Source organism: Anguilla rostrata, chromosome 7 (assembly GCF_018555375.3).
Source record: "Anguilla rostrata isolate EN2019 chromosome 7, ASM1855537v3, whole genome shotgun sequence".
In the NCBI taxonomy this organism is placed as follows: Eukaryota; Metazoa; Chordata; class Actinopteri; order Anguilliformes; family Anguillidae; genus Anguilla; species Anguilla rostrata.
Genome location: NC_057939.1, coordinates 35910737 through 35936812, shown reverse-complemented (window position 1 = coordinate 35936812; position 26076 = coordinate 35910737). Strand labels below are relative to the sequence as shown.

The 26076-nt window shown below is 41.2% G+C and overlaps 1 protein-coding gene across 3 annotated transcripts; it reads right to left on the bottom strand.

The window, feature by feature from the left end:
• Nucleotides 1-1449: 1449 nt before the first annotated feature.
• Nucleotides 1450-20569, bottom strand: smyd5 (SMYD family member 5). 3 transcript variants are annotated; one of them, XM_064344169.1, is made up of 14 exons: nucleotides 20372-20569; nucleotides 19811-19861; nucleotides 17345-17453; nucleotides 16426-16565; nucleotides 15195-15316; nucleotides 13527-13596; nucleotides 12238-12342; nucleotides 10543-10605; nucleotides 10155-10225; nucleotides 9704-9810; nucleotides 6534-6590; nucleotides 5848-5942; nucleotides 5344-5414; nucleotides 1450-2381 (listed from the first exon to the last, which is right to left on the bottom strand). In XM_064344169.1, exons 1-14 carry the CDS (start codon nucleotides 20420-20422, stop codon nucleotides 2234-2236), a joined length of 1260 nt encoding a protein of 419 aa, XP_064200239.1. In that variant the 5' UTR covers nucleotides 20423-20569; the 3' UTR covers nucleotides 1450-2233. The 3 variants fall into 3 exon arrangements, with proteins under 3 accessions (XP_064200239.1, XP_064200241.1, XP_064200240.1); XM_064344171.1 differs by lacking the exon at nucleotides 20372-20569 and adding an exon at nucleotides 20154-20303 and having other exon boundaries at nucleotides 19811-19863; XM_064344170.1 differs by lacking the exon at nucleotides 20372-20569 and having other exon boundaries at nucleotides 19811-19969.
• Between the last annotated feature and the right edge of the window lie 5507 nt (nucleotides 20570-26076).

Sequence of the window (26076 nt, the reverse complement as noted above, 5' to 3'; positions counted from 1 at the left end):
ATAAAACCAGAGGCACGCCCATAAAATGTAATCAAGTCAATCCTCTTATCTGTCCCTTAATCACAGCTTGAAGTGAGTTCTGATTTAAAACAAGTCAAAAACAAGCTATGGGTTGACTTGGGTTGTATCACGACTGGTGAATTCAAGAACATCTCCACCAGCTGTGTACTTCTTGTTTTCTTTTTAAATAGCCCTGAATTGAGGCTACAGTGTAAATTCTCCCAGCTCAAAAGAAGCCATTACCCTACCAGCTGCAGTGGAGCAAGTGGTGTGTGGGACACCCTCAATGTTACAGCACACCACAAAATGTGGCAAACAGAGCTGCCACAGCAGGCAAAACAGCCATGTCCTTTCATGCAACACTGTACCTTCCTGAGTTTCTGTCCAAAATATCAGTATGGCCAAAATGCCATTTCAGAACAGGACATTTCTACTAGGGTCAGACAGGGAGACAAGAGAACTTGGCTTTAGGCTAAAAATGGCATAGGAATTTTGGTGTGCATGGTTTAAGTACTGGATTTACAAACCTCAGGTACCCACTTCTCATGTGGGGTGCTGTCATTGTAACCGTCAGCAAAGTATATAGCCCAATATTATTCAGTAATTATGCAGCTTTATAAACGAAAAGTGGACATCTCACCAGCTCAAGGACCTCAAAATCATTTTCCACCTTGAAAAGGGGGGGGGGGGCATGACTGCCTTGACTCCCACTAGGCACTATAGACAAGTGACATACTACCAGTAATTGTGCACCTTCCATAATGAAGATATCACCCACTTTTTTAAGGTGGCCACATTACAATTCATTTGTTCCTTTAAACTAGGAAAAAATCAATTGCTGTCTGTATTCCTTTGCTAAGAATGTTTGCCTTGCTGTGAAATACAGTATTCATTGTTGTTTGAGCAAAAGGGTTTATGACAAGGGGGACTTGAACAGACTGCGGGAATTTTTATATGGCCTGCAGCTCATCAGTTGTAAAGAATGATAAAGTTCAACCATGTATATTCTGCAAAGAATGGATTGCTCCCACTGAATCTCAATAATCCTTGCCCACCCATGATTTCCATCAACACTCATGTTTCCAAAAACTTTCTGGCAGATCTACATTTTGTCCTTCCACTGAAACAGTGCCACCTCGTGGTCGAGAGTCCAGGCAATCACTCCAAATGATTGCTTGTGGCAATGTCACTTCTGTTTGAGGTGTCCAGTTTTTGTGTATTCAAGTCATAAGGTAATCCATATCACACAAGATATGTAGGTTTTGAACTTGTCCAAAGTAACTACATTCTCCACAGAGCTGGGTTAACATAATATAATAATAAAAAAATCTCTCATACAGGTCTCTCATCAGACCGGTCAAACAGACCACAGTATCAACTGATCTCATCCGTACAAAGAAAACTGAATAGGCATAAACCAGAAAATAAAGAAAATGCAAATAACAGGACTCATCGTCAGGACAATTTAATCAGTATATCAAATACATTATCATTTAACGAAACTGCAAGTTCAGAGGATTACTTTACCTTAATGCATCAAACTGCTTTTATATGTAGATCAGCACCTTAGCAGACTAACATGTGTTCTTTTTAGAACTCCAAATGGCTATACGTAAGTGCATCCTTAGGCGACAAAGATTTCCACTTATTTCCTCTCCAGTTTTCCAAAGCTGTGACATCAAATGTTTGACTACAGGACTAAAAGATTATCTCAGGAAAAGTTCTATGTAATAGGTGCTGTTGAAATAACCATGAATCATTGAGTGAGGCAGCTGGGTCTGCAAAACTAAGGTTACAGTTTAAGAGACGGTGCAGTGTGCCATAAAGAAATGGACACAGATATGTGGTCCAGGAACAGGACAGCAGCTGTACAGTAGGGGTGCAGTCTCGGCCACCATCTATAGGAGTACCACAGGGAAAGGGGCAACAGGACAGAAATCTACACTGTTGCCATTGGTTGGAAGACCCGGGGAGGATCGTCTGGTTGACGCTTGAAGTCACAGCACTTCTGTAACAGCACAAAGCAATAAGCAAAAAAAGTCTTAAGGTATGGGAACATTTCAGCAATGTTTGCCTGCGGACAGCTCATGGATGCTGGTGATTTGGAAGTGGGGCTGGTGCTGTGCGGGTGGAAGGTGGCAGTGGGGCATGCCTGATGTGTTGGGAGGCAGAGGAATGGGATGTGGTGGTGGTCGGGTGAGCAGAAAGAGCAAGGTTGGCCATGAAGTTCATGTCAAACATCAGTCATCTCATCCTCTGCCTCGTCCCCTTCTGTCTCCCCCTCTCCTTCCCCGTCGTCCTCCTCCTCTTCAGAGGTCACGTCCGGCTCATCCGCTTGAGAGATGCACCGAGGGCAGGTGCAAAGGAACAGGTAGTTCTCCCTGTGGAGAGGGGAATGGGACAGCATTAAGAGTGTTACAACATAAAAGGCTTACATTTCCCTTTCGCCTTAACTCTGCAACACAATCATTACTTTAACCAAAAGACACTCAACCGTACAGTGCCGTGGAACAGTAACACACTCTGAAAAGTTTAGCCTTTCTGAACATATTTGGATAAATGGATATTTGATCTTCTTTTCAACAACACTGATAAAGGTAAACAATCTTACCAAATGATACTGAAAAATCATACTTTGTAACCATTTGTACAAATTAAATGAACAGAAATGAAATTAACTTGAATGAAAAAAGTTAGTACATCCCTACTTTTTCCCATCACATCAAATGGCTAAAATTCTAAAATAGGTGCAAATCATTGCTTTGGCATACCTGCCATCCCACCAAGGTAAGGCTTTGGCGGGGGTTAGAAAATAATTTCAGGGGCCCTGCCTTATATAAAGATCAGAAACCTAGTCTGGTTTGGTTTCAACCATACAAGTGTGTGATGAGGTCATTCCAACTCATCCGGAACGTGGCTGCCAGACTTCTTTTCAACCTCCCAAAGTTCTTGCATTTCACTCCTCTGCTGAGGTCACTCCACTGGCTGCCAGTCACCGCCAGGGTCAGGTTCGAAGTCCTGACTCTGGCCTACACTGCAGCCAACAGGACCCGCTCTGCTGCAACCGGACTTGCACTTCCTTCCATCTGTGTAAGTGGTTTTGTGCATCTCGACAGCAAACGTTCTCCACCCTAGCTTCCTAGTGGTGGAACAAACTCCCTATTCCTCTATGAACCACTCAGTCGCGGCCCATTTTCCACCATGGTAGGAAGACAGATCTCTTTTGACTCTAACTTGACTAACTTTAACACTAAACTCCTCTGCAGGGATACAAACAATCAAGTATCACTTTCATGTAACACTTCTATCTTGAATATTGATCTTCTAGCACTTTCATTTTGCACTTGTATCTTTATTTAGCACTTTCGTGTTGCACTTGTATCTTCATCTTGATGTTGTAGTTCTTGATCACATTTCTTGTAATCATTGCTCATTTCTAGCTAAAGCCATAACTTTACTGACTTAGCCAATTGTGTGAACTAGACTTTATGTTCATGGCTATAGATAGCTGCTACTTTATGAGAATTGCTAACCTGGGTTTTGTAGTCGAACAACCTTTAGAATGCACTTAATTTACTTTGCCCTGCCTAGCAGAGGAGCATGAAGGCACAGAAGTTTACATTTCATTTCTGCAGCGCCTCCTCATGCTATCTGGCACAGCCAATCTGCTGTGTGAAAGAGGTTAGATTTCTTTAAAATTATATTACCTAAAAAACAAAGCAAACTTTGGAAAGCATTGAAAAAACACCAGCTCTACTGATGCATGGAGGGCTTTCTTTGTGATCTGCCTGCCAATTATTCAGCTCAGATACTAGACATTGCTACTAGTATGAAACTGCTATTTACATTAAAGCAGAGATTCTCAAGTTCAGTCTCTCCGTATATGCTGGCTATCATTCCAGCCACAATTGCAAACCCAGAATTTTAACGAGCTGTTAATCTTTCTTAATTACACTTTTCATGTCTTGAGGGATTATTTCCCCTCTTAAGCCACAATGTCAGAAAGAGCTATGCATGCCATGAAAAATAAAAGTCCCATACTCACATTGTGCTATATTGCAAAAGAATACATAAAGACAGTTTAAAAAAAATGTAACTGCTCAAATTCAAGACTGAGGTGTATCAATCAGGTCCTAACGAGAGAGAAGTGTGGACACATGGCCACTAAAACTAACCATTTGGTAGATAATGCAGAATTCAAAGACAAAATAATAATGAATAATAAAGAATAATAATAAAGTTGCATTGTGTTAAGTTTCCGAAAAAACAATGAAAGAACTTAAAAACGTGTTCAGCAACCTTAAGCAAGAGCAAAGAGCAAGAGATTGGCTGGAAAAACCAGCATACACAGCATACGCAGGACTGAATATGGCTATAACAGGACTCGACACGGTAGCTATACAGTCATGTTGAGATTCCCTTTAAAAATACATACTGGTATGGCCACTGGCCATTATGTATTTCATTAACTGGTATTGACAGTTCTTTGGCTTTCTCCATGGTGATGGATTGCAAAGGGATTTTACATGCATATTACCCCATTTGTATGCCTTAGTACAACGGAAAGTGATAAAAACCACCTTCTTTAAGACAGAGATTAACCTAAGGTAAAATTGAATTTAAAATTAAACTTTGATTTAATTGAATCATATATTTAAAGGTTTAAAAGTTTTTTTTTTTTTTTTTTAAGAATAATTGGCTTAGAATAAAAGTATAATTTTCCTATGTTTGAGCATCAAATACAGCAGTTCGTTTATTTTAAATACCCTTCTTTCTCATTTTCATCTGGGACATCAATAATTCTGAATATGACTATGACTATAAATTGTATTGTACAGTATAAAGAAATATATATGGAATTTCAATATCAGGATAAACAAGTTTATAAATATAGTTTACAGTCATCCAATACCTACCTTATTTCTATTTGATGGTACAGTTTATATAAAGAGTTTTACAGCTGTGTGTTCCTGTGATGTACAAAGTTCTTGTACAATGTGCTTTTTGGCCATGATTCCCTTGTATCAAAATGTAATCTTGGCACTACTACCTTCTGAATAGCTTTGAGCTTTATGCCAATTTGACTTTACCAAGGCCAAAATTGCCTAAAAATTCAAAAATATAAATTCAAGGCTGGCTGAATTCTAAATTCAAGCTTCTTGTTCATGCTACTAATATGAATATAGATCACATTCATTAACACTACATGTACATGCTGAGTGTTACCGTTTCTCTTCCACTGCCAACACACACTTCCAAGCCTCAACTAAAAGGGTCCTGAGGATTGCACTAACAAAAAGGTCAGTACTTTTGGCATATCATCCTGAGAGATCATTTCCATACCTCAGGATCTTGTGGCGGCTGTGGCGGCTCCTCTCCCTCTGGCAGCAGTCCAAGTAACTGATACAGATTTCCTGAAGAGGTGAACCCACAGGTGATGCATGCAAAACAACTCCACACAGAGCACAGCATGCCAACGTGGGAAGTGCTTCGTAGCAGCTCACATCTTTACCATGCACTTTGCGAACAGAAATAACCTAGTTACGGGTTGCTTCTCTCTTGCTATTCATTCACCTAGCAACTCATTGGACAGAGAAATAAGACAATAACAACAAAAACCTGCCTGTGTGGAAAGTGTATGGCCTAAACTATCAATAAAAAATAGTGAAAAGTTAACATATTTCATCTGTTCCAAAAACACATTCATATGTAACAATAAACACATGAGGACTTTCAAGAAATTACACAAAATATGCATCTGTTTGAATTACACCTAACTTGACATAATTTGACATGCAATTCCTTCAGACCCCCAATCCAACCCCCATTACCAGCTCCGGTCCTTACCTCTCCAGGCCCGATGTCACAGAGTGCAGTGAGGTGAAGCAGAAAGTTGTTGTCAGGGAAGGAAGCCTCAGCATTGGGGATGCAGCTGTGATTGCCTAGATGGTAAGAAGCACAAAAGCCTGTCGGAATGGATGCCAGGCAAACAACTATACAAACAGAAAGTTACAACAAATTATGCATTTGTCACAAACAAAATGTTCAAGTGGTTCTACTAAACTAGAAAATGTATTTGGGACAGGTATCAGACAAACCACCCTCATAGAACTGATCAGTCATATAGTAAGGTTCATGATTTGTGGATGCTCAAATGCTGGTTTTGCATGTTTATGATGTACTTGTGGGAGTTTTCAGGCTTGTTTGACATGCTGGAATTACATCTGAGATTGTGAAGGGTAAGAAGACATATGGATTGATTATTAATGCTGCACAGATTGCCACATTTAGCAATAAATTCAGCCTTTAGATTCATCCACTGGAAACTGAAAGCGTCACCACAGATAATTGTTCTTTCTTTGGAAGAGCAATAGTTCTTGAGGTCCAGTCCACGATAGCCATATTTTGAGAAACCTCTAACCAATGCGGGGCCACTCTGAACCAGTACAATCAACCACACAAAGACTACTGCAGATATTGAACCCATGAAGCACAGACTATTTTGGATTGTCTCTTCCACTAGAAGCACTTACAGGAGCTTTGGAGTAGGAAGAGGCCGGAGCCTTCACAGTTAAGAAAGTCCCCTGTCTCTGCAGGGAGGGAGGGAAAAAGGGACAGGGAAATAAAAATTTTCATAACAATGTCTGGAAATGCACAGTATGCAAGAAAACATAAAACTACATACAATTTACATCTGAACACTGATTTTGTTGAGACATACTTTTTCAGTTAGTTGGGACTTATAGTGGTGGTGAATATGGCAGTGGTCAAAACATGCTGAAGGAAAATTCTGACTCAACACAATTCTGGCTTGAATGATGAAGACATCTGCGCATACAGGCTTCAATACAAAAGCCAAGAGAACAGCAAGTAAGTTCCTTCAGCTGCAGAAAAAAAAAGTCTGAGACAGAACACCTTGCTATTCCTTATGGAATACTATGAGGAGTTTAAATACATAATGTCAAAGAGAGCAGCTGCGGCCAGAGCTAGACAGAAACACCGGAAAAAAATTAAACAAACTAATAAAAACATAGGCAAGATAAATGTGTGAATTATACATTACTGTGTAAACTAGGTCAAATGAGGGCAAGGCAATCTCTTTTTAATCGGTTTTTATGATGTTATTTTCTTATGCTTCGCTTTATTTTATATTGTATTGCTTATAGACCACTGTATGGTTATACCCTAGTACTTCACTATCAGCTAACTCAATACCAAGCTAACACCAGCATATGAACAAATGAATCAACCAGCAAACAGAACAAGACATACTAAGTGGGGTTCTTTAAGAGTTGCTCCATTTTGCAATAGGGCCTAAACATGCGGATGAAACAGGAGTAGAATACACACAAAATCTGAACAGTGCTTCCTGCAAGAAAGCTGGTAGTCGAGGTGCTAAACTAGGGATACTCAAATCTGGCACTAAAGGCCAGTAGTACTGCTGGTTTTCATTCTTCTCCTCTAATCAAGAATTATTTAAACCAGGGATACCAGGCAAGGTAAATCTCTGGCCAATCAGCAGCGTGAATAATTGTTCAATGAACTGTCAGGTAAAAAAGAAAATCAGGAGGGCAATAGTCAAGGCACAGCACCACAGAGCAGCTGTGGGAGTTCGCTGAAAATACGCTAATGAAATTTGTAAAATGTTGAGGCAATAAAACTTACAGACTGCTGGGTAAAAACACTGCTTGTGACGCATGAGTGAGCACCACGGTCTTGGATCGAATCCGGACCATGCCAGTGCTCACTCTGCCTGGCAGCCTTGCAGCGGCAGCACACAATTGGCTTTGCGTCGCCCAAGGGATATATGGGAGAGATTCACTAAGCAGGAATAGCAGTGCTCATTGCACTGGAGATCCATCGGATGTCCGGGGCGCCCGTGGCTTGCACCCTATGCACGCCTATGATTGGGTCACCTCCGCCTGTGTGTGCACAGCTTGTAGCAGCTGAAAAGAAGCAGCTGCCTCGCACCGCAAGTTTCGGAGGAGAACCACAATTATCTGCACTCTCTTGAGCCGGCAGCAGGGGGCATATGCGAGTATGCTTGTACATAGTTTGAGCATTGGACATTCCATTAGAGATGCAAACAAACAAACAAACAAAAATAATAATAATGAAATTTACAACAGATTAAGAAATTATAGAATAAAATTAATAATCTAAAATAAAATTTGAAAGCAACTTTCCCTAAATAGGCACCAAATATGACCAATAGGTCACCACTAGCTGACAATTATGAGTGAACACACAAATCAATGGCTACCTTCCCAGACAACTGTCAATTGCTCCACACATAGTCCTGGCAAACGAACATTTCAGGGAGAGTGCTCACATTATCGGCAGCAAATATGAATTTTCAATGTACGATGTGCCTGGCCTATAATGGGATGGTTTTGCCCATTGCCCTAGAGATAGCCTAATGCTGGTTACTGAGTACTCTGCACAGACAAGCTCATGGAATGGTAGCCTAAATCAAAAGTCAGCCTTAAAGTCAGCTGGAAATGTAATTGGCTTTTTAATTATTGAAAGGTCGTGAAGCAGAGTGGACATGTGCTCTTGAGTGCTGCAGTGAGTGCACAAGTCAGTCAAATTGTGTGTAAATGGTTGACAGTATGTTCTCCAGCTCTACAGTTAATGTAAAAAGTTAATGAAAATCCTACACCCTGGGTTTTCAACAGGGGGGTCTGTGGAGTCTTTAATGGTAATGTAGGAGGTCCCTGGCCAGCCTTGATATGCAATGACTATATACAGATTTTTAAAAAACATATATATATATATTTAATATTGCTCTTTTTAACTTATGATAGGGGGTTCCTGGGATGACTTTGAACCTGGGAGGGGGTCCCTGGATCAGAAAAGGCTAAAAAAAAAACCTGGTCTACACAACTGTGTTTGTGTGACAATTTATCTTGGAGCAAACAAACCATCTTTCTGTGTAAATGTACTGTATGAGAAAATGCCCATGGTTAAGACTACGCGTAATGAATGTTTGTATGTCTTGAGCGACATCAGTGAGCACATGAATATCCACTAGAGGCTGAAGAAGGTGATGTCATCCCCCAGAGATTGAATGACGGTGTTAGCTCTCTTAGGCTGGGCCATTTGGTCTTTGGCTCAGTAAGCTAAATGAACTTCTACTGTGCAGAGTAGTCAGTTTGAGGGCAGCGGTTTAAATCCCAAGGCAGATCTACCCCATGACATATGCATGTGTCTTTGGGAATACATTTGAGGCCAAAGGTTTACATACACCTAGGCTAAAGAAATTCAAACTGAATTTTTCACAACTCCACACATTTCATGTTACCATACATTTCTTTTGGAAAGTCAATTAGGGCATTTACTGTTCACATCACAGGTAATTTTAAAACAATCGATCAGAGACGGATTTAGTTCAGCTTTAATTCACTATCAGAATTCCAGTCGGTCAAAAGTTTACATACACCAAGTTGACTGTCTCTTTAAACAGTCTGGAAGATTCCAGAAATTGATGTAATGACTTTTTAGAAGCTTCTGATTGGCCAATTGTCATAATTAGAAATTAATTGGGAGTTAATTGGCACCTGTGGCTGTATTTAAGGGCTGTATTTAAGAGTTGTGAAAAACTGAGTTTGAATACCTTTAGCCTAGGTGTATGTAAACTTTTGGCCTCTACTGTACTCAACCTCTCCCAATGTTCTTGTACACTTGTTTGGGTGTCACTCACCTCTCTCTATGTCCTTATAAAGCTGGTCTATAAATGCATCCAGCTGCTCCCTCTGCTGGCGAGGCAGCTCCAGTGCATCACACCCATGGACCCACTGACTGAGGGAGCTGAAGCAGCAGGACAGCATGCAGAAAGACATCGGTTACAGATCCTTGCACACACTCGTATCACACATAGAGCATCATCACACATCTCACCAAATTCACCAACAGAACGCTACTGAGCCCTGCATTATATAACACTACTATGTTATTTACTATCAAATCAAATTGATAGCTTGCTTACACATACTGGATATGTATCTAAATAATTGCTAGGGGATCCAACTCTGCAGCCTTCTGGTAAAAAGTCATCCTACTCTTGTGCTACAGTGTATTCTATCGGACCCCTGGGAGATACAGGAGACATTGCATGAGATCACAGGTGGACAGATGTGATCACAAGGTCCTACCTCGTGCCTATGCCTTGGCCGTTGGTGCCCACAAGGGAAAAGAGGGAAAGGAAACCCTCCGGAGTGAACCACTGAAACACAAGGTAGTGTCTTTTCTATCAATGACGTCATATGAATTGTAAAACATTTAGAATATTGATGAATTAGAGTAATTAGACCCCTCTTTAATTGGGCAGACTGAGAATTACAAAATACAGTATGACACATAAAATGGAACAAAGAAATACAAGAAAATATTCAGATACAGATGCTAGGCTGACAGGGTGATGGTGTCTGTCAGTTCCTGTTCTTGCAATTGCTTTGTCGAAAACATGTAATTTCAGCGGGCATCTTACTGGCCTTATGTTAGAATCAGGATGTGTGTGTTTGTGGGTGGAGATACACTCACACGATTGAGATGCTCGTCATAAAGTGCTGTTGTAAACAGGTTCCGCAGCAAAGCCAACTGCCCCTGGGGAATCAAAGCTGGCCATTAACAGGAGTTGGGGAAGATGCCCAGAATCCCAACAGGAATTAGGCACAGTCCATTTAAAATCCATGCAATGTGTAAACACAGCCTTAATACATTAGGAGGCATTCTTTTCATTATTTTCCGGTCTCTTATTTTCTTAGATGTCAGACATTTCGAAGCACTTGTTTTGATGAAGTCAAATGGCATTTAAAATACCATTTACAATTCACATAATACAATTCTGACCACTGTTGTCAGGGCACTCTGCCACTTCTGTAGGCAACACAAGCAGTCAGTTAAGAGAAGTGGGGCAGAAAGAAGTTTTATTGAGGTGCCTACATGGTTTCATTTTTCTACTTTGTGTCTACAGTCTACCTAGGAAAATGGGAGTAACATAATAAGTGGTCCGAAGAACGAATTGTCCGTGTTCATCAAAGACCCCCTCCTCCAATCTGATTTAATAATAAAGTGGTCACTGCAGACCAGTCGTATTACCAAGTGCTTCACAGCCCCTTTAATATGGTGACAGCATTTGCAGCTGATGCACAATAAGCAACATTAACTGCACTATTTTTACACTTGCCCCTGAGAGCTAGGCAAACAGCCTATTAAAACAAAGCGGCACAAACACAACGGTTAATGGGGCCTTATACAGTACAATGAGGGCATTCCATAACTCCAGTGTTTTATAATAAATCTTGTGTCCTCAATGACACGCAAGACCATTTCTGTCCTTGGCTATGAAACCCTGCAAATGTGAAGAGTACTCCCACACATCATGCCCACAGCAGACTTGTTAACATTCACCGAATTGGCTGTAGGTGGCCCCGAGTGTAGTCATGCAACAAGTGTGTGTTCAGCAGCTGGGCTGCACTGGTAAGGGTAAATATGAACACACCCTACTTCTGCTTAGGCTCCTGGGTGGCGTACGCAGCTAAAGAACTGGTTCTTGGTGCACAATATGCACTATGGTCTGGAGTCAAATCCTAATCCTGCCTGTGACCCATGTGGGAGGGCTTCAGGGCGATACACATACGGTCACAAGACCACTGAGAGAGACCCTCCCAAAATCCTCAATGTCGACTTTAAGCTGGTTACATGTGTTTCAGAGGATGCATATGCTTATCTGTGTCCACCCATGATGGAGTATGTTGCAGTAATGGGACAGGCTTTCAACTGTGACAGGGAATTCCAAATTGGCAAGCAAAGAGAAAAAACCTTTTTCTGCAAACCATATAGAAGCAGTGCATGAGGGTGGATTGCAAAGGTATTACCAACAAACCGTCTTTTTACCATCTTATCACCCTGACTGCCAAGCAGAGGCACAAGGAGGAAGTCTTTAAGATGACCTCGATACAGCCTGCCAGCTCATGAATATTCATGAAGCATCTCCTCACAGGAACTCGTTGTAACCAAATAGGAAGGAGCTGGAGGATAACCGTTTGATACAAGTTTTAATTACAGGGGCGATGCCGTGACTACAGGACAACCTATAATTAAACCAAATGTCTATTAACCACCACATTGGTGAAACAATGGGGCATGTTGGCATGGGGTGCAACTGTCTGGATAAAAACAAGCAAGGCACGCACACAAATGCATCACATTTCTACAGGAACTTCCTGGACTCACCTGGAACTTCTCTCCCAGCAGCTTGTGTGCAATCTCCTCCTCTTCATTGGCCGTCCGGCTACAGAACTGGGAGAACAGCTTTAGCCAATGACCTTTGTCTTTAGCCTACAAACCAAACAAATCAAACTCAGGACATTATAAGAAACAATTATGACCACCTGAAACATTGTGAACACACAGAACTATTAAAAGCGGAGTGCTTATAATCCTACAACGGCAGGAGACAAGTGAATATTCTGTTTTTGCTGGTGATGGAGCTCATTCCATTGTTAAAAATGCAGTCAGGTTTTCTGGGAACAGTTGTACTATGACATTAAGTAGAAGCCAAACTGCATCTCTTGAAAACAAGTCTGGTGAGTCCTGAACCACTAAATGTGCAGTCAGCTTCCGCACTGTCAGCTTAACATCTCTTGTCCCAGCTAACGTTCCCTCTGGGTTTTGAGGGAGTACTTCCATTAACACTGTCTTTGAACACTTAACCACTCCCAGCCAACGTTATCTTGCTGCATCACCACAATGCTCATTACATTACAATCATTTGGAAGATATTCTTATCCAGTGATTAACTGTAGCGGATATCATCAATGCGGATGAGTGGAGAACAAAAATGTGGTATCAGCAAGAAGCCACAAAGGCCCATGTACAATATAACGACTAAGTGGAATATTAACCTAAAAAACAGCTATCTGTATTGCAACAAAAGAAGGTATGACTAGACACATAATCTTACAGTGTTATACCTCAAACAAAATCCAAAAGAGAATCCATGGAAAGAAAGAGAAAAAAAAAGGATATTTAAAGAGGGTCAAGGGAGCCGTGGTGTAATCTGAGGAGATGAATTTTCAGTCCGTTTTGAAAGATGGGCAGAATTTCTGTTGTGCGGACTGCACAGGGAAATGCATTCCACCATCGGGGTGGCAGAACAGCCTGGAAACTGTTTAGAGTCTGATGATCTTTATAATGGAGCTGTCCCTTTAGCTGCCCACTGAGCAACCACAAAAGTTTTGAATTTAATGTGAGCCATTGAAGGAAGATGAAAATTTATTTGGCACACACGCATTACATCATGGGGTTATGCGATTACCATTGTGTAACCTTCCTCATTTGTTTAGCGGGGTCTAATGTGCAGAGTGCATGCAAAGCTTCAAAATTTTACACCCGACGCATTCAAACCCATTTTTGACCATATATTACTAAATATAAAGCCTCCGTTGGCAGGACGCTCAGGCCCACTGATCTAACTGCCAACCACATGCCATCCACACTACTGCCTGTGGAATGGAGCATACCTGCTTTACAGTGGAAACCATTCTGGACATCAGCATTATACTGGACGTCTCTGGGGGGAAGTGCATGTTCCTGAAAGAAAGAAAGAAAGAAAGATGAAGAAACAAAAAAAAGGAGGCGAGAAAGAGTGTTAGGGACCAAGGCAGAGTGCATAGAATCTATGATCTCCTCAATAGAGACAGAAAATGCTTTGATAGAACAGATCAAATACAGGGGCGTGGGAAGGGGGGTGCTGAGGGCGCTGCAGCACCCCCTAGCTGCAGGCAGGAGGTACTCAAAAAAAAAAAGTGTTAGTCATTTTTTTAAGTATATATATAAATATATATGTATTAAAATGATATAATAAATAATTTTGCTTTGGGGAAGAAAATAGATGTTGAAAAAAATGTGTTTGTTAGTTTTTAGTGATCACATGCATGGCGATCTTGCTACGGGCTTCACGACGAAGTTGTTACCGTTATACAACAGCACTACATCATAATAAAAATCAAGTGAAAAACTGGTGGTGTAAGTGTTTAACTTAGCTAGATTGCGTTGCATTGAGTCATTCACTAACAGGAAATAATACGTCAATTGTTTACCGTCGCTAGGCAACTTGATGCCAGCTAAATTTGATGCGGAATGATGCTGATATACGCACTTTCAAAATAAAAACACAATCGTTGCTTTGGTCGAGCTCTGATGGCTACTGTTACTTTTGTCTTCCTTCATTAGCTACAGGAAACATAATCAATTGTTTTTCTTTCTTTCCTTCTTTCATTCAGATATGCAATTGTGGGATGATTTTGCCGACGCTACTATTTCCAACAATGGATTCCAATTAATGATTTGGGTTAGAATTATTTCAAACCTCAGAATTCTGGAGCATCTAGACCGTGTTTTGCATTTTTGATCTTGTAGGCTATTTAAAAGACTCATGAGTCAGTTTAACAAAAATAAGACTGTACATCACTTTCTGTTTTGGTAATAAACACGCGCTTTCATAATTTTGAATACCATTCATTGCCTGTCATCTTTAAGCATCTTTCTGTAAAATATGGTAAACTGATTTTTTTTTTTTAATGATAATGACGTCACACTTTCACACATTCGGTTGGCAGCACCCCTTACTTAGAACGTCGTCCCGCGCCCCTGATCAAATATGCTTCTTCCATGACAGCACACTGTTCTGAGGAGAAGGTGCACGTTCGAGATTCACTAATGTCACATGGTAAAGGGACCAGCCTGTTTTGAGCTATACACTCCAGCACTTATTTTTCCCAATTGACCGAACTTTGGAAGCAACTAGTTGAAATTCTTTTAAAAAGTCAAAAGGCAGTTTTGTTCATCTGAATTTTACAGGCACAGTGCATACTGTGAGAAAATCTGTCTGGCCAAATTAGCCCATGTTGATGCTAAATGCTGATGCCAGTAATTCCCTTCTAAACACTAAACTGTATCCAGTTTCCAACATTTATGGAAGTAGATGAGCACAGATGAACTAATGAAGGGAAACTGTAACAAAATATTTCAATTTGCAAGCTGTCAAACTTTGATTAGATGCAGATATTTAAAAAGAGCAGGTTTAATTTAATAGCCAGGAACAAACATATATAAAATTGCATTCAACTCTGCTACACACACACACACATGCACACACACAAGCCCTGTCCCCAGGCTGGCGACCACACCTCCAAGCATCCTGGAGTTTGTTGATTGGGTGTTCCGGGTCTTCCTGAGACAGACCTAGACAGAGGGCGCGGTGGTACTGGTCCAATGCAGCCTGTCGACACTCACTACTACAGTACATCACCTGCAGAAGGAGACAGAGTTACATTACCATCTAATCAACTGATTTACACTTGCTTGCCTTCCAGGTTTGCCATGTTGCAGCAATGATTGAGCGCCCAAATAAATAAGAGGTACACACTACTTTCATGGTGTCACTGCACTGCATAGCACTGGTGATGATTTTGTGATCAAAGCGTTTGTCTGTACTTTCTTGCACAGTCAAATAAAGAAAATGCATATATTTCTGCAGCCCCTTCCCGAGGAGTTCGTCCTTTTATCCATTTTGTGGTGTGGGAGGCTACCCCTTCAATTAAATACATATCATCAAAATTATATCACATACACTATATGGCCAAAAATATTTGGACATCTGACATCCAACACCTCATCCAGAATTATGGGCATTAATATGGAGTTGGTCCACCCTTTGCTGCTATAACAACCTCCACTCTTCTTGGAAGGTTTTAAACTAGATGTTGGAGCATTTCTGCAGGGATTAGCTTCCATTCAGTCAGAAGAGCATTAGTGACGGCCCTGATTGGGCAATTAGGCCTGGCTCACAGCTGGCTTTCCAACAGATCCCAAAGGTGTTGGATGGGGTTGAGGTCAGGGCTCTGTGTAGGCCAGTCAAGTTCTTCCACACTGTTCTTGACAAAACCATTTCTATATGGACCTCGCTGTGTGCCCAGGGGCACTGTCATGCTGAAACAGGAAAGGCCCGTCTCCCTGTTGGGGAAGCACATAATCGTATTGAATGTGATCCATGCTGTAGCTATAGCAAGATGCTTTGACTGGAACTAAGGGGCCTAGCCAAAACTATGAAAAACAGCCCAGACCAAGGGGTGTCCAGATACACTACATGACCAAAAGTATTTCACATGTAATTTTTTGATGATTTGAAGAGTGAAAATGCTATGCTCAGTAACTGAAAAAGTTGAATCCTTGCTCTACTCCAAAGAACAAAGTTCAAGAAATGTGGGTCCTAGCATTAAAAATGTCACATTAAATCTTTTCAGCACCACGAATACTACCACAGAAGGCAGTCAGAGCCAAGATCTACAACACAAACCGTTTAGACAGACTGGGGAAGTCAGAAGACCAAATGCAGCTCCCAGTGCACTCTGGTTGTACCTGGCACTGCGGGCATGCCTGGTGCAGCTCCGGGCGCACTCTGCATTGCTCTGGGTAGGGAAGGATAAGACTGGGGTTTCCACTAAGTCGTCGGGCATTCTCCTCAGCCGCTTCCAGGGACCGCAGGCAGTAATCACATGCTTATACAGGAGCAAAAGGAACAGGGAAGAGAGTGAGGTCAGATTATTCACAAGGCTCAATCAGCACAAATACTGTGCTGGCCCACAAGCAAAAGCTCATAAAATAAACTCTAATGACAAGAGATTTGAAATCAGCATGGAGTCCAGCACGAGAAAATGGCATTAATGCTCACTTTAGAGTCATCATCATCATCATCTGTGGTAAGCTAATTGATTGATTCAAGATAAATCAAGATACTAAAATGTGTTAATCATTTAACAAGTGGCTTCATAAAGTTCTGCATTGAATTCTTGGAGGATGGAAATACATGTAAAACAAACAAAAAGTCAGGAAAACCTCATGCCCCTTATTATAACTTGACAGCCAGAGGATATTGATCATTCCATTACAAACCTGAATTAGAAGAACAATGAAAATGTATGTATGTAATTAACAATATGTAATTTGAAAAGACATTTTTTTTTTTTTTTTTTTGCTTTTTGTTTTTAATTATTTGAGTTTCCGAGAATGTATTTGATAGGATATTGCATAAGATGGTGGCATAAGCATAATGATGAACAGCTGGCTTAACAATGGCTGGAATAGGGGCATTTGGAGTTTCTAGTCTAAAGTAAAAAATAATAATAATTCAAGTAACTCCAAAGCAGTTTGTGAAGTTATGTTTCCATAGGTTGTACAAATGAACAGATCATTTTTACAGTGTAATTTCATAGTCTTTTTATTTTTATTTTTTTTAAAACCCAGAAAGTAAACTACCCCTTTAAGGCCTGGGGCTTACCTCGGTACTTGTACAATGCATTCCACAAGAACTGGGCACACACCAGGGGGCGTTCCATGAATACAGTCTCCCCTTTCCGGATGGCTTTTTTGGCAAACAATCCTTTCCCCTGATAAATACATTTTTAAAATAAATTTTAAAAAGTTTAACGATCCTATAAATGTGACTGTATTGAATGATTAAATGATAAGCATATTGGTGAGCTGAGCAACAACAAACGACCTGGTAGCCCACAGAAGACCACTATAGCGGATGACTGAACAATACACTCAATTGTGAAGAAAAACCCCTTTTCAACCATCAAATAGATGAAAAACACAATCCATGGTTACAAGCATAGATATTTCAAAGACTATCAGAAAGATAAGACTGTCTGCATAATCTCAGAAGGGTTCACTGAAAAATGCAAACCACTGGTAAGCCTCAAGAACAGAGTGGCCAGGTTAGACTTTTATACACTTCTTTTTTTAAGCAAAGTAGATTTTGAACAAAGTCATAAGCCAGATGAGATTAGTTTTCACCTGTACCAAATAGATAGAAAGAAGACAATGTGGACAAAGAAAGGCGCTGCTCATGATCCAAAGCATACCACCTCATCTGGGAAACATGGCGGAGGTAATGCTAAAGCTTGGGAATGTATGGCTGCCACTGGACCTGGCTCGCTTATCTTCATTGATGACAGAACTGTTGACAGGAGCAGCAGGATCAATTCTGAAGTGTACAGCAAAATCTTATCTGCTCAGACCCAAACTAATGACTCAAAACTCATTGGACAACACTTCACCTTGCAGCAGGACAGTGACCCCAAACACACTGCTAAAGCAACCAAGGAGTTTTTCAGGGCCAGAAAGTGGAATGTTTTTGACTGGCCAAGTCAATCTTCTGACAGAATCCGACTGAACATGCGTTTCCCTTGCAGAAGACAACACTGAAGGCAAAAATCCCCCAAAACGAACATGACCTGAACATGGCTGCAGTACAGGCCTGGAAGAACATCATTAATATGTTCAGATAACATGAATTTGTCCAATTTCTTTTGGTCCCCTAAAATGGGGGGGGGGGGGGTGTATGTAGAAAAAGGGCTATAATTCATACAGGAATCACTGGATATGAATTGTAGATACCCTTACATTGTATTGCAGTTGTTCTTTTGAACTTGAACATTAGCATGACTACAAGCAATACCTGTTTTACAGCAAGGACACTCAAGAGTCCACTAGCTACATACAGCAATATCACTAGCTAGCTAATTGCGGTAAATGTGGAGAGGATGTAGCTGGCAGTAGATAGCCAGCTTGCTAATTGCAACTAGTAAATGCATTGCTGCAATGAAACAGCTGAAGCATTACTTACTAAGTTGATAGCTAATAAAGTTAACAGCCGCACACCCATCCTGATGGATGGATGGATGGATGGAAGGATAGATGGATGGATGGATGAATGAATATCTGTGTTCCATCCCACAAGAAATAATTTGGACACATTATTGGGCATAAAACATAAAAGAAGCATGCAAAAACAAACTGACATTGAAACAAACAAGCAAACAGGATTTCCACTCAATGTACTGATTGCCTCCTTAGATCATATAGGTCACCTTTTCCTTTTATTCCAGGGTTTATGTAGATAATCCAGGTCATTTATTCCAGGGCTAATGTATATGCTTGACGATTGGGGGGGGAGGGGGGGACGTCACAATTAAATAACCAGTTTACTATATCAGCATCCGCGGAATGTTTTGAACCCTTTCTTTCCTTAACAATTCTTGATGAAACTCAAGATAGAATGAGTAATAAAGTAAAATAATAAACCAAATAAAAATACAGCAAAATAAACATACATCTTTGAAACAAAAATACATTTTTATAAGGTTTTTATAAAGTTTGTACATAAACATGTTACTGAATACATCCACTACACGTACATCGAACGGGCGGAATAGCCTAGAAAAAAATCACAGCAAGGGTACCTTTCAGAGCAATGTAACTGCATTATAGAAAATCAAGCGACTGATTGACATCTACTGGGCTGATTAAATGTATGACACGCCAACTGAGACATTCAATATCAGCATCTGTTACACTGTAACTGTTCGCTATATGGTAGTTTCGCTCGTACAACATGTTATCCATTTACCTAAAAACTCACCACGACAGTGGCTAACATATCCGGTAAAGCCAACCGATGCAGTTCTACACAATCGGCTCGTTTTAGCCTTGGGCAATAAAATGTAATCGTTCAGTTAGCAAACATGTTAAACAGCAAGTATGTCTAGCTGCAACCAAACTAGCAAACCCGCTACATTCCAGTTTGCTAGAACATGAAGGGTATCCACGCAACGTTCGCTGTAGCTAGACCAAGCCGCAGTGCCTCGAATTGACAGTTGACTGCTATGCCCAATTAGATATTAATAGACTGTTATTTGAAATACAAAGGGAGACTTTCTCGTTATTCAGTGCTGCTCACCTTAACCTTGTCGATTGTTCGAACCTCCACATAACTCCAAACTTTGCTCGAGTCTGCACACAGGGAAAACATGTCATCTATGGGAGCAGCCATCTTGAAATTATCTGTGCCCTTTCACCTCTGACAAAATAGCGTTTTTATGACATCATACTGGACAACATTCTGCGCAGATTTGTACTGTTGGCGGACTAAAGACAATCAGGTCACTGTAAGATAAAAATCGTAAGATGACACCATTGATGTAACCCAAAAATACAGCCGGTAGGCCTAGTTTAAGCAGCGTTCGTTGAGTTCACGTATGCGAAGTGGGTGCAATTCAGTATCAGCTGTGTGGTCGCGTTACCTGTGCTTCGCCTGCAATGCAGACAGATTCAGACGACCAGGTTACCGCGTACTGAAGACAGCTTTTACGGCTATACTTTATAAAAATACTTTTATAATATTAATGTATTTGTTTTATTACTGCAGTACGAAACTGAGCAGTACATCAACAAAGACAAATGCTATGACAAAAACAATACATCAAAAATCATATAATTAAATGCACACATCAAATAAAAGCATGAGGGCCACCGGTTTGTATCCACCATTTGACCTGCAGATATTAAACATGTATTTCAATGGTTATCCTCCAGGGGTCCCCAGACTGGTTTCTTGGGTCTGAATTGGCTGCTGACTTTAAGGAAAAAACAAAAACCAGCAGACTGAGTTGCTCTACAGGACCAGAATTGAGTCACTGCATTAAAAAGAAAAATGTATCTATACAAAGCATTATTAATTAAACAGTATATCACTGGAACCAGCCAGAAATAGCTTGTCTAATACTGCCTGGTGGTCTAGGAGTGATTTTGAACCTGGAAGGGGGGGGGGGGGGGGGGGGGGGGGGTCACCTAAATACTAGGGGGGTCCCGGGTCATGCTCCTCTGGGAATGTTTTTGAAATAAAGCACTTCAATGTTTATTTCTGATGACTTTTGAAAACAGAATATACTAATTACTGTGGTTGTAAGAAAGTAACATTTCCCATGTAAACTTCTAATTAATGGAAAAATGTTTATGATAAAACCTCAAATACATATTTTCTTGACCAGAGTGCTATTCCATAGGACACCTGCTAGTGAAAAAGAGCATAGCTGTATCTGCATTATTATCAGGAATTGATATAGTTCAGAGTCTGCCCTCTTGGCTGAGAGAGCCTCATCCCTCTCCTCTGTCCTGATCCTTCTAGGTCTGTCTGCAGCATTCGACAAGGTCAGCCACAAACTATTCATTTCCACTTTGGCTTAGATGGGCATTTCTGTGACTGCCCTCTCTTGGTTTGTTTCCTATCTTGCAGATAGGTCCCACCAGGTCACCTGGATGGGGTCTGTCTCTGCACCTCATCCCTTTGTTACAGGAGACCCACAGGGATATGCACTGAGGCCTCTGCTGTTTTCCATTAACACCAAATCTTTTGGGACAGTCATTAATTCACACGGCTTTTCTTATCACTGCTATGCTGATAGTACATAGCTCTTCTTCTCTTTCTCTCCCTCTGCCATACAGATCAATGAGAGAATTTCTGTCTGTCTGGTTGACATCTCAACATGGATGGCCAGGCATCACCTGAAACTCAACCTCAATAAGACCGAGCTGCTGATCATCCCATACAAGGTTCCCTTAATACGGGAGCTCTTAATGTCGATGGCACCACAGTGACTTTGACTCTACATAAAGCCTGGGGGTGGTCCTGGATGACCAGCTGGACCTCAAGGAGCACATCAAGGCCATACCACAGTCCTGGAGATTCCTCCTGTACAACATCAGGAAGATTTGACCATACCTGACCACGTACTCCACCCAGCTACTTGTCCAGGCTATGGTGATCTCCCATCTTGATTACTGCATCTCCCTCCTTGCAGGCTTGCCAGCCTGTGCCATACAGATGTTTTAAAATGCTGCTTCCCAAAGGTCTTCAACCTTCCTAAGTTCTCACATGTCTTTCCCCTGCTGAGGTGACTCCACTGGCTACTGGTCACCGTAAGGATCAGGTTCAAAGTCCTGACCCTACACGCCTGCTCGACCACTCTGCTCTGCTGCAGCAGGGCGAATTGCACTCTCTGCCATCCAAGTGAATGGTTCTCGCTCGTCCCTACCATGGAGCTTCTCCACCCTAGCTCCCCAGTGGTGGAATAACTCCTTTTTCTCCATGAACCACTTATTCATTGCCCATCCGCCGTGGTCTGACGACGCATCTCTTCAGACTGTACCTGGACGAATTATCACTACTCTGCAGGCTGCTCCAAATCTAGAATTGCCCTTATCACTTGTGTCCTAATTTGTTCTTGTAGCACTTTCATGTTACACTTGTATCTCCATCCAGCACTTATATTTCACTTGTATCATTATCTTGATGTTGTAGCTCGTCATCCCTCCTAGTTTAACTTACCATAACTTTCTGACCTAACCTATGCTTACTGTGTGAACTGCACTTAATGTGCTCATAGCTATGAATAACTGTTACATTATACCTTAACGGATCTGTGTTTTGCAGTTGTTCCAATGACCTGCAATATGTACTTACTGTACGTCACTTTGGATAAAAGCGTCTGCCAAATAAATGTAACGTAATATGAGGTTCACCAGTAAATTGTAGGAAAGTGGCACAATCATTGATTTTATTTAATCACTCGGCTAACTCCAGTTTATAGACTAGACATGTTATATGATGTTATTAAGGCAGAATATTGCTTACATTAGTGCAAATGTAGCTAGCTGTATTTGTCTGACTGGATGTGTCCAAGTTTTATCCACAACAGACACTTTTCTAAGTTTCTCTTCGGCTTGGGGAATGGAATAAAAATAATCCCCTTCCCTCCAAACTTTCAGGATAACGCATGTCAAAATTTGCAAGTTCCCTAACAGCAGCTTTTACCCACCCACAGAAGCACTGTAACTTGTAGCCAGATAGCTAACTAAAGTTGTTTTCCGCTATCAGCTATACTGTTGCAGACAATGTCAGAGCTAGATGTCAGAGGAAGTAGTATATAACAACTTTCCCAAGCAGGGATTGTGGACTGCAGTGTTAATCATTAATTTGCTGAAGGTCTACATTCTTTGCAGCATAAATTCTACAGGGCTGGACTTATTGACAGCCTCTTGGTCCTATCGTGGCCTTTCCTACACATGTAAACAACTGCATCTTGCTAGCAACCACTGCACCCTGCCTGCCTAAAAACCACATCGCATCTGTTGGCTTACAATGAAAGGTTTGAAAAGTGTAATGTGGAAACGTGTTCTCTGATGAAAATGTACAACGCAAACATTACCATGATCAGGCAACCCTACCAACTGGGCAACCAGACCAATAAGTGCTGTTATTGTGAAGCGGAAATGTATAGGAGCAACAACAGCTCAGCCGCAAAGTGGTAGGCCACAAAAGCTCACAGAACAGGATTGCCGAGTTCTGAAGCGTGCAGCATGTAAAAATCATGTCCTCAGTTGCAATACTCACTACAGAGTTCCAAATTACCTCTGGAAACAATGTCAGCACAAGAACTGTTCGTCAAGAGCTTCATGACTGAGCAGTCGCACACAAGCCTAAGTTCAGTTGTGCAATTCCAAGCGTTGGCTGCAGTGGTGTAAAACACACTGCCATTGGACTCCAGAGTAGTGGAAACAGTGTTCTCTGGAGTGATGACTCATGCTTCACTATCTGGCAGTCTGACGGATGAATCTGGGTTTGGCAGAATGCATAGTGCCAATTGCACTGACCCGAATAGTGCCAACTGTAAAGTTTGGTGGAGGAGGAATAATGGTCTGGGGGTTTTTCACAGTTTGGGCTAGGCCCCTTAGTTCCAGTGAAGGGAAATCTTAATGCTACAGCATACAATGACATTCTAGAGAAGTGTGTGCTTCCAACTTTGTGGCAGCAGTTTGAGGAAGGTCCTTTCCTGTTTCAGCATGACAATGCCCCAGTGCACAAAGCGAGGTCCATAAAGAAATTGTTTACTGATTTTGGTGGGGAAGAACTTGACAGGGTGCACAAATCCTCTACCCCATCAAACACCCTTGGGATGAATTGGAATGCCGACTGTGAGCCAGGCCTTATGCCCAACATCATTGCCCAGCCTCACTAATGCTCTTGTGGCTGAATGGAAATGAATCCCTGCAGCCATGTTCCCCAATCTACAGCAGCAAAGGGGAGTCCAACTCCATATTAATGCCTATTGTTTTGGAATGAGATATTCAACAAGTACATATGGGTTTGATGTTCAGGTGTCCTCATACTTGTGTATGTAGTGTATTTGTGATTTGATGAGACTAAAGTTGAGCTCATTGACTCAAAATCAAAGCAATCTCACAAACACCATGCCTATCATCATGCACAGTGGTGCAGCATTATGCTATGGGGCTGCTTTTCAAAGGGGAAGATTGTTGCCATCAAATGTAAACCCACTAATTAATAAGGTGTAAAGCAAATGTTTGCTGGTGAGGGTGGTGATGTTTTGACTTAAAAGTTTCTGATACAATACCTATTGTATTCATACACACACAAACAGACACATACGCACGTGCACGTGCACACACACACACACACACACATACAAATGTACAGGTAACAGCAAAAATAAATGAAACATTTTAGTAAATGAGATACAAAGTATACTGAAAGCAGGTGCTTCCACACAGGTCTGTTCCTGAAATAATTAAGCTATTAACATTCCATCATGTTTAGGGATTGATGAGGAATATGAAAATTAGTTTTCCTGCTACATAAATACATTTGAAGCATTTATATAGCATGAAACAGGGATGCACTTCGAGCCTCTGCCCAACAACTAGTCTATACATGGCTCTTCATCAAACAAAATGTAACAAAAATCAAATGCACACTATGTTAAATGAAGCATGTTTTTTTTTTTTACAATTGAGATGTGATTCTCCTTAATATGAAATAAAATTACTGATTGCTAAAATACTGTACATATAATGTTAATTAAAATGTTAATTAATGTTGGTTTGTAGGTTGCTATGCCATGATATGAAAAGCTGTGCCAGAACAAGTACTTTGAAAGTGGTTCTCAACAAAATGTGTTAGGAAACTTCCAAGCTAGGTGGGCCTACCATTTACTTGAGAACAAGGTGCAGTTGCCACAAAACATCTATGTGAACAAATTATTTTTTGTGTTTTCAGTCATGAATGGGGAGCTAGTGAGCTGGGGACAGGGGCGTAGGAGTGAGTTTGACATTGGGGGGGGGGGAGCACATTTGTTCCCCAGCCCCTACCCTTGCTCGCCCCCACAATAATCATTAGGTAGTAGAAAAGTTAATTGGTTCCCCCATAGACAGCTAAGGGTATTAACGATGCAGACACATGCTAGCCTCATCCACTCTTACCTGCAAGAGGTTCCTTTATTTTTCTGTATGTAAGTGAGATATCTCCTAGTCAGTAAAAGGCTAACAGTAAACACGTTACCTGCTTCCCACACAACTGCAAACTTGCTCGCAAAATCTTGCAGTGCACGATTTGAATGGGGTGCATTTTTGCCATTTTTCTCCCATTTTCTCCCCAATTTAGTCGTTATACCAATTCCCCGTGTGTATCACAGTCCTGGTCGATGCGCTACCCTCTGTCGGTCTGGGGAGGGTGTAGACTACCACATGCCTCCTCCGATACATGTGGAGTTGCCAGATGCTTCTTTTCACCTGACAGCGAGGAGTTTCACAACGCTATCTCCCCCAGATGCCCTCCCCGCTGAACAACCAGTAGGAGTCGCTAATGCAACGATCAGGACTCATACCCTCACCGGCTTCCCACCTACGAACATTGCCAATTCTGTTCGTAAGAACGTCTGACCAAGCCGGAAGTACCGCTGCCAGGGATTGGAATGGTACTGATACTGTACCTATTCAATCGTGTGATTGCAATCAACTGAGCTCACTGGTTAGTCAGTACCTACTCCACGATTAGAATGGGGTGATTTTTGAAAGACTGGGCGGGGGGGGGCTTCTATTTGATCAGATGCAACAAATTCTGTAATCTTTATTTCTGGTATGTGGACTGACAGCAATCCAGTGGGTTCAGTATATGACCACACAGATCACTTATCTTTTTAAAAAATCTCATTAATCACCTGGTTAAATTGCAAGTTTAGCAAAAATACATTTTCATTGTAATTAAGTATATTTTTCAGGAACCATTTCACATAGTTAATGTCACTAGATGCCTATAAGGTGTGCTGACTCATAGAGTTAATTATTATTAACTCATAGAGTTATAATTAT